Source organism: Panthera uncia, chromosome D1, assembly GCF_023721935.1.
Source record: "Panthera uncia isolate 11264 chromosome D1, Puncia_PCG_1.0, whole genome shotgun sequence".
Lineage (NCBI taxonomy): Eukaryota > Metazoa > Chordata > Mammalia > Carnivora > Felidae > Panthera > Panthera uncia.
The window spans coordinates 50,778,615-50,788,069 of NC_064808.1; the positions used below are offsets into that span (position 1 = coordinate 50,778,615).

The window sequence follows — 9,455 nt, forward strand, 5'->3', positions numbered from 1 at the left end:
GTTTCCATATAAACTCTTAAGATTCTGGCAGGCAGGTGTGGAGAGCTACTCATCTTGCAACCACCCAAGACAAGACTTGTGTGTATGATACCTTCTTATTAACCCTGTTGCCTACCAATCTGGAGTGGTCTGCCTCTCTCTTCAGTCTCTCTTTGCCCTCTGTTTACAAAAGCCACTTTATAACCAACACTTGTTGGTTATAACAAGTTGGTTACAACTTTTGAAATCAAGGTAAGCAAAGAAATAGGGTAAAAAAATGGAAGATGGTTATATATTAGGGGGTGGTGTGGTCTGTAAGATTTTAAAAAGTGATATTGTATCTCATTATGGTTTTGGTTTGTATTTCCCTGATGATGAGTGATGTTGAGCATTTTTTCATGTGTCGCTTGGCCATCTGGACGTCTTCCTTGGAGAAGTGTCTATTCACGTCTTTCGCCCATTTCTTCATTGGGTTATTTGGTTTTTGGGTGTTGAGTTTGATAAGTTCTTTATATATTTTTGATACTAACCCTTTATCTGATATGTCATTTGCAAATATCTTCTCCCATTGTCAGTTGCCTTTTAGTTTTGCTGATTGTTTCCATCGCTGTGCAGAAGCTTTATATTTTGATGAGGTCCCAGTAGTTCATTTTTGCTTTTGTTTCCCTTGCCTCTAACTAATTCAGATGTAAATTTTATAAAATAAAAAATTTTTTAAAAATTAATAAAAAATAAAAGAAAAAGAAAAAAAATAAAATGTGAAATTGTAAAAGACTAATTAAATAATTAAATGCAATTTGATTGGTATAGTTACCAAAATTGGGCAGAGACAATATGTATTCTTTTAAGTTGAACAAAAAGATATAAGAATAATAATTCAGTTTATTCTATATCCCTTAAATAATTGGCTTAGATCATGAGACATTAATATAAAAACACCATTTCCACCAGTCTAATGAACCAGACTTGTTCATTAATTTAAAAGAATCTTGAATATTAGACAGAGATATTTCATTGTATTTATTAGATTCACAATTGCAGATAAGAGGAAACAAGTTGATTTTGACCCCCTCTCATGCTGTTCTTATGAAAAATTATATTGTTTGTTACATTTGGTTAGAGAGATCTATCTACCCCAACCTCCAGATTGTGTGCTTTCAAAAGTCCTGTTGAAGAAAACTGCATCACAGATTAGTCTGTAATGAAATAATGTGCCTGTCCTAGCTAGGAGAGATCTATGCAGCCACATTCTCTCAGATGCCCAGAGACTTAAAATTTATTACCTTAATGACTCCATGCAAAGGATACTTTATAACTTCTCCTTCAGAAAGAAGTCATTGAAAAAACATATTAAGCAGTGATTAAAAATATATAGCACATATTTTCCATGGAAAAGCAACAACTGGCTCTCAACCTAGAAATCATAATAGGTATTCAGAATCAGAATCACCTACTTCTATTTTATTATTTATTTATTTATTTATTTATTATTTTAAAATATAATTTATTGTCAAATTACTTCTACTTTATTTTTTAATGAAATGGGCTAATCAGGCTTTGCTCAAGGATATGTATTAATTATTAGACTCATACTTCACAAGGCTGAGGAGGAAAAAAATTCATGGAAATCTCAGTTGGCAGGCCAGTTGAGATTCTCAAAACATCTATTTAGAAATGCACCAATCAACAAGCTCCGTTTCCATGACCAAAATAGTACTTCCCAAAACATTTTACACCTCTTGACTAAACAGGAGCTCCTCTCTGTCATGAAAAATGTATTTTTTTTTTGGTAACTGTCCTTTATATGCTGTGGGATTTGATGTCCTTAGAACCTGAAAAGATCCTTATGACACAGTCCCGTATCTGCTTGGTTTTCACCCCATAGACAATAGGGTTCATAGTGGGAGGCAAAAGCAGATAAATATTGGCCACAATGATGTGGCAAGATGGAGGAATTGTGTGGCCCCCAAAGCGGTGGGAAAAGAAGGAGAAGAAGGCTGGACTGTAGGAGAAAACGATGGCACAGATGTGGGCAGTGCAGGTGCTGAAGGCCTTCTGCCGAGCATCTGCTGAGGAGAGGCTCACCACTGCCCGGAGGATCATGGTGTAGGAGACTGTGATGCACAAGATATCAAAGCCCCCAATCAGGAGGGCAACCATCAGACCATAGATGACATTGACCTTGATATTTCCACAGGATAACTTGGCTACAGACATGTGGTCACAGTAGGTGTGAGGAATTATATTCCCTCTGCAGTAGGGCAGGCGCTTGGTAAGGAAAGTGAAGGGAATGATGAGGAACACCCCTCTCAAGAAAGTAGCAAGCCCAACCTTTGCAATGACAGGATTGGTGAGGATAGTTGAATAGCGCAGAGGGTAGCAGATGGCCACATAACGGTCCAGGGCCATAAGCATGAGCACCCCAGACTCCATCCCTGTGAAGGTGTGGACAAAGAACATCTGTACCAGACATTCATCAAAGCCAATTTCTTTGAGATGACACCAGAAGATGCTGAGAGCTTTAGGGATTGTACTAGAGCACATGACAATATCAGTTAGGGAAAGCATAGCTAAAAAGTAATACATGGGCCTGTGCAGGGAGTCCTCTAAGTGGATGAGGTAGAGGAGCCCACAATTCCCTACCATTGCCACAGCATACATGGAGCAGAATGGGAAAGAAATCCACATGTGCATGTCTTCCAGTCCTGGGACTCCATTAAGAATGAATGAGGCTGGGGTCCAGTTTGTTTTATTCAGCATTAGCATGATCAATTAGGCTTAACATTCATGTGTGTTTTCCTAGAGTAGGCAAAAAAGAGAAGAAAAATATAGCTTATATATACTGCCTCCCTCTCACCTCAACATTTTAAAATTCCATAGTGCATTTTAATGATCAGTCAAAATTTCTAAGGTCCAAGGATTAGTTTTTATTGTCTATTTGTTTCGCATTGATTAAGTCATCTGTTCATCTAACAATTTCTTATTAAGCAACTCAAGTTCTTATCACCGACACTGAATCTTCATTATTTTTAAAATATTTCCATCCTCATAGATTTATAATTGAGTATAACTCCGTTAATGACTTCTCTAAAGAAATTTTTGTTAGAATACCTTACTTACCATTAATAACTATATGCATCTCCCTATTTTTTCCTAACTTTTCCCCATTTTTTCCTAACTTTAGCAATGGGACACATTTCAGTTGGGTTCTAGTGGGAGACAACATAAATGGAAATTTAATATTTCTAATCACACATCAAATTCATTTCTCATCCAAGAGAAAAATTAATTAATCCAAATTCCCTACTTACAATTAAACTTCATTTTCAAGTTAACTAAATATTTGGGGTAGATAAATGGCATCTCCTTCTTTCATTAATCTCTTCATTTCTCATAAATATTTAATGAACTCTTACTATGTGATCCTGTGGAGAATAAGACACAATTTCATCCTTTAAAGAATTGAGAGTTTAATGGAGAGACCAAGTGCACAGAAATAATCACAGTAAATGTAATAATTACAGTAAACATAAAAAACTGAAATAGAAGTATGTACATTGTCTTAAATAAGCAGTATGTTATTAAAATGGATGTGTGTTTTTGTTGGTGGGGTGTTCAGAGGAGGGATTGGTGATTGTCAAGAAGGACCATGTTGAAGACAAGGCGTTTGGTTTGTATTTTGAAGGAAAACAAGTTGTAAGGGAGATACATTTGTAAAAGAAATTCCAGAGGAAAAAGTCAATAAGTACAAGTATAGAAATCAAAACAAACACATAAAGAAATCAATAAAAAGAAATCAAAACGATCAAGTCTATGAGAATTCACTTGTATGAAAGTAACAAATGATAACCTGGACATTTGCCCAGGAGCTAGATCATAAAGAATCTTGTAATGATAATACCGAATTCCTTGATAATGGAAAGTAAATACTAAAGAACTCACAAGAATCCAAAGGGTCAGGAATTTACTCCAAGGTGCTTTAAAAACTTATTAAGCAAAAAGAAAATCAGAATCTTCCTCCTACCCCTCATGGGAATACTCTCTACCTCTACCACCACCACCCATCCCCAGCAATGAGGGCAGAAGAAGGATATGAAAAACTTTGAGATATTGTGGTCTTTGCTCAATAGGTAAGCAAAATAAGAATTAATGGAAGATTGAAGCTGATTAAACTTGCAGGTAATCATTTATTTAGCAGATCCACAAACAAGCAATTTATGTAAAATTTCTGTTTCCTGAAAGGAAAGGACCTCTGGCCAAAGTTGCCAAACAACCTGATTGGTTTTCTTTAATCACCTTCCCAGTAACCCTATAATAACTAGAAAAAGGAAAAGGTGCATATGATTTTCCATAGAAAATTGTCAACTAATATGGTAGAAATTTCACCAATTTATTAGGCAGAACACCTGGACCCCAGAGCTGATTTTTGTAATTCACTTAATCAACTTGAGGTGTTTTTGATCTTTCAGTGTCTCTAAGATCATGTCAGTACAATAAAAGTAGGGTCTTGGTGAAATACATGGATTTTAACCCCATCTTTCCAATTCCTAAAGGTATACATGTGGACAATTTATGTAACTTCCTTACAAATAGATTACCTATCCTTTTAAATACTGATAAAAATATTATTGTAAGAAATACAGAGTCCAGAAACCAAATACTGAAACACACATTAAGCCACCTAATTAATGACAGAGGAAACAGATTAAGAACAAAAATGGCATTTTCAAGGGTCATCTGGCTAGCTCAGTCGGTAGAGGTTGAGAGTCTTGATCTCAGAGTCGAGAGTTCAAGCCCCAAGGTGGCACTAGAACTTACTTTAAAAAAAGGTATTTTCAGTATTATATTTTCAATATTATTGAGTCAATGGATGTGTGTTGAGAGAAAAAAGAAACACACCTTGTTCCCTAAATCATGTCATACACAAAAACAGGTTTAGAAAAATATAACAGCTAAATGTGAAATGTAAAATACACATCCTCTTTGGTATTTGGAGTATGGAAAAATTTGAAAACAACACAGCTGACCACTGCCAGCATGAAGCCTGCTTGGGATTTTCTCTTTCTCTCTCTCTGCCCCTCCCTCTCTTTCTCAAAACAAATAAATAAACATTTAAAAAAAATATGTACCACTAAATTGAAAACTGAAAATATTTTTATGGGATTACAATTGCACTTTTTGGAAAGAAGTATTTTTAAAAAATACTAGATAAGCATTCCTTTGATAAGCATTCCTTTTATACTCCTCAATCTCCTTTTTATCTGTACAGCTGTAGTCACTAAAACTGGCTTTATACTCACACAATAACTAGTTCCCATTTTCAATATATTTGCAAAACTCTTCAAGATCCAAATTAAATACTTAAGTATTAACTACAAATTTAAGCAGCTTTATTATTCAATCAAAATAATTTGATACAACCGAATTCAGTTTCTTCCACAAGGAAATTTGACTTATATTATGCTGGTTTATATACAGGATTACTGGAATAGTAATATTAATACATGACTATCACCAAACTTATAAAATGTAGTTGACATTACCTGTAGTATATCCTCATTCTTCAACCCTATAGGTAAGAAAATTTGTTTTTATATCCATGTTTTTCTTTTCATATGAGAGTTGTTTGCTCCATGTGGCTTTTACTACCCGGACACAATGGAATAAAGTCATAGCTCAGTCTCACTAGAAAATAATAAAAGAAAATTGCACTCTGATTTTGAGAAACAGGGGCAGGACAGGTAAGAAGCAGGAGCAATCTGGTCATTGATCTAATGGTGGAGAACTATTTTCTAACTGTTCTTCCATTTCTCATTGTCATGAGAGTGATTCATGCCCAACTTCCACCACCACTGAAATAAAGATTCCTATTTATATAGAGATATAACACAGAAAATCATAATCACAATAGCATTATGCTGAATCTTAACGCCATAGTTTGAAAAATACATATTTAATAAAAACACCCAATCCCACACAATATTTCTGCATTCAAATTGTGTGAATGAAATCAAAGATTTATTTCTGGAAAAATAATAAGCAGTTGATATATACACAAACCCTTCTCCACTTTATCTTACTGACAATCAGAAAGACAGAAACAAATACAGACAGGAAGAAAAAAAGAAAGAAAGACAAAAGGAAAGAAAGAAAGAAAGAAAGAAAGAGAGAAAGAAAGAGGAAAGAAAGAAAGAAAGAAAGAAAAAAAAAAAAAGAAAGAAAGAAAGAAATCTTGTCACTAGCCCCTCTTTTGTATGTCTTAAATACCTTAGTTCCTGGATAGCAAAACAGTGGGCTGAATGCAGTCTAGTCCAGGTATTTAAGATCTTGTTAAAATAAATCGCAATCCTAGAATGACTGTGCATGTGCAGCAGCCTATCTTCAACTTCCTTGATATCTGTACTATTGAACCAAGACTTTAAAGGAAAATGTGTGTTATGTGTCCCAAGGGACCATGTCAGAGTATTGGAGACACAAGTGTTGGTGTGGGGATCAAGCTATCCTCTGCGGGAGGAAGAAAAAGAGCTATAACTTTCCATTCTTAGTGCCCAAATATTGATACATAAATAAGTGAATAATCTCATATGTGTGTATTTGTGTGTTAGCATGTATGTACAGGAAGGTAGAGACTGAAAATGAGCACAAGTTATTTTTACATAAAACTAGGACTTGATATTTATCACACATTTATATTTTCTTTTCCCCCCTCATTGTCCTATGGAAAAATAGATCAAAAGCACTTAAGCAGAGAAGTTTTTCATTCACACACTAATTCATTTTATAATTTCTTCTTTTATTCATGTATTATTTCATCTTTCCTTTTGATGGCTGTTTATTGAAAACTTTCTATTTTCTAAGCTATGGTAGGAAATATGTAAACATGATCCCTGGTTTATTTTTTGTTTGTTTCAAGATTTTATTTAAAATCTAGTTAGTTAACATATAGTGTAATATTGGCTTCAGGAATAGAATTTACTAATTCATCACTTACATATAAGTGATGGCCCCCCTGGTTTAAAAGCTTACTTTTAAGGGAGACAAATGATGACTGTTATGGCAATATAAAAAAGAAAGTCACCGAAAGATTAGGCTTATTACACCCACATATTAAGTTAGGAAAATTAGATCAATATAAAACCCTGAAATAATCATGACGGTAGTGATAATTTTTAAAAACATAACTAGTTTTAATTTTTTATCTATTTAAAATAGATAAAAGTAATACCAGCATACATTGAATAATTTGGCAAAATCAAAAGGTGTTTTAAAGGAGATCAAAAAGCACTTATAGTTCTACAACCTAGATGAATCTGGTATATTTTTATCCTGATTTTAAAACTACATATATGTAAATGTATTGATATGCATGTATTATGTATGTTTTAACAAAAAAAAATGATGATAATATACTATAACATAGGCTGGTATTTTTTATAATATTATATAATTAGTCATTCCAAAATTGAGTTATTTTGATTGAATAAAAGGTCATCCAACAAAACTAAAAGGCAACCACAGAATGAGAGAGGATATTTGCAAATGATGTAACTGATAAGGGTTAGTATCCAAAGTCTATAAAGGACTTTTCAAACTCAACCCCCAAAAAACAAATAATCCAGTAAAAAAATGGGAAGAATTGGAGTTTCTGGTGGTGTTCTCTGGTCCTTTCTAGTCTTTGTTGCTTTTGGTCTTTTTTTATATTGTTTTGTCTTTTCTCCCATCACAGAGTCCCTCTTAAAATTTGTAGCAGGACTGGTTTAGTGGTCATGAACTCTTTTAGTTTCTGTTTGTCTGGGAAACTCTGATCTTTCCTTCTATTTTGAATGACGGCCTTGCTGGATAAAGAATTCTTGGTTGCAGATTTTTCTGATCCAGCACGTTGACTATATCCTGCCACTCCTACAGCTTAAGTTTCTGTGGACACATCTGCTGCTAATCTGATCTGTCTTCCCTTATAGGGTAAGGACTTTTTTTTCTCTTGCTGTTTTCATGATTTCTTTCCTTGTCTGTGTATTTTGTGAATTTGACTATAATATCCCTTGTTGATGGTCGGTTTTTGTTGAATCTAATGGGAGTTCTCTGAACTTCTTGGATTTTGATGTCTGTGTCCTTCCCCAGATTAGGACATTTTTTCCACTATAATTTGCTCATATAAACCTTCCCCCCTTTTTTTTCTCTCTTCATCTTCTGGGACTCCTATGATTCAGATACTATGCCTTTTTGTAGGTAAGTGAGTTCTCTAAGTCTTGTATCATGCTCTTTTGTTTTTTTTCCCTCTTTTTTTTCTGCTTCATTATTCTTCATAATTTTGTCTTCTATATTTCTCACTCACTGCTCTGCTTCATCCATCCTTGCCATCATGGCATACATTTGAGATTGCATCTCGGTATAGCATTTTTAATTCTTTTAACTCTGTAGAAAGAGATTTAATGCTTTTTTCAACTGTACCTAGTATTCTTATTATCATGGTTCTAAATTCTAATTCATACATTTTGCTTACATCTGTGTTGATTAAGCTGCTGGCTGTCATTTGTTCCTGTTCTTTCTTTTGGAGTGAATTCCTTAATTTTGTAGGAAGAAAAAATTAACAAAATAAAAAAATACAATTAAAAAATTAAAAATAGGGCACCTGGGTGGCTCAGTTGGTTGGGTATCCGACTTTAGCTCAGGTCATGATCTCATGGTTTGTGGGTTCAGGCCCCACAAGGGCTGTTCTGACAGCTCAGAGCCTGGAGCCTGCTTCAGGTTCTGTGTCTTCCTCTCTCTCTGCCCTTGCCCTGCTCATGCTCTGTCTCTCTATCTCAAAAATAAAATAAACATTAAAAAAATAAAAACAAACCACAACATCAAATAAAGGAAGCTACATCCTAGTAGCGTTTTGGTTTTCTTGTTGAAAGAAGCTTGATAGAATAGAGAAAAAGGGGAAAGAGAAGGAAGAAAGGAAAAAAAGTAAGAAAAAAATTTTAATTAAAAAATTGTATAATAAAATAGAATAAAATGGGGCTCCTGGGTGGCTCAGTTGATTAAGCGACCAACTTCGGCTCAGGTCACAATCTTGCAGTTTGTGAGTTTGAGCCCCATGTCAGGTTCTGTGCTGACAGCTCGGAGCCTGGAGCCTACTTCAGATTCTATTTCTCCCCCTCTCTCTCTACTCCTCCCCTGCTCACACTCTGTGTCTCTCTCTCAATAATAAATAAATGTTTAAAAAATAGAATAAAATGAAATAAAGAAAATGAAATGGAATAAAAAATTCGAAAAATAAAAATAAAGTAAAAAATAATAAAAAAATAAAATTTAAAAAAGAAAATAAAAATAAAATTTTCTATTTCTGTATCCAAGAAAAAGAAAAGAAAGGGAAAAAACAATTTAAACCAAAACAGAAGCAAAAAAAAAAAAAACCCAAGAAAACAAATGAACCAGCAAACAGAATTAAACCTAAATAAAGTTAAATTCAGTTTCCCCTAGAATTGAAACTA

The 9,455-nt window shown here is 34.1% G+C and overlaps 1 protein-coding gene across 1 annotated transcript; it reads right to left on the bottom strand.

Annotated features, from left to right (window-relative positions):
* Nucleotides 1-1,767: 1,767 nt before the first annotated feature.
* LOC125913562 (olfactory receptor 52N4) lies at nt 1,768-2,810 on the bottom strand. The gene has a single exon (XM_049618753.1). The coding sequence runs from the start codon at nt 2,743-2,745 to the stop codon at nt 1,780-1,782; it is 966 nt and encodes a 321-aa protein (XP_049474710.1). The 5' UTR covers nt 2,746-2,810; the 3' UTR covers nt 1,768-1,779.
* Between the last annotated feature and the right edge of the window lie 6,645 nt (nt 2,811-9,455).

What these genes read in the sequence shown, in the direction of transcription:
- LOC125913562 (XM_049618753.1), bottom strand. Translation starts at nt 2,745, where the DNA reads ATGCTAATGCTGAATAAAACAAACTGGACCCCAGCCTCATTCATTCTT.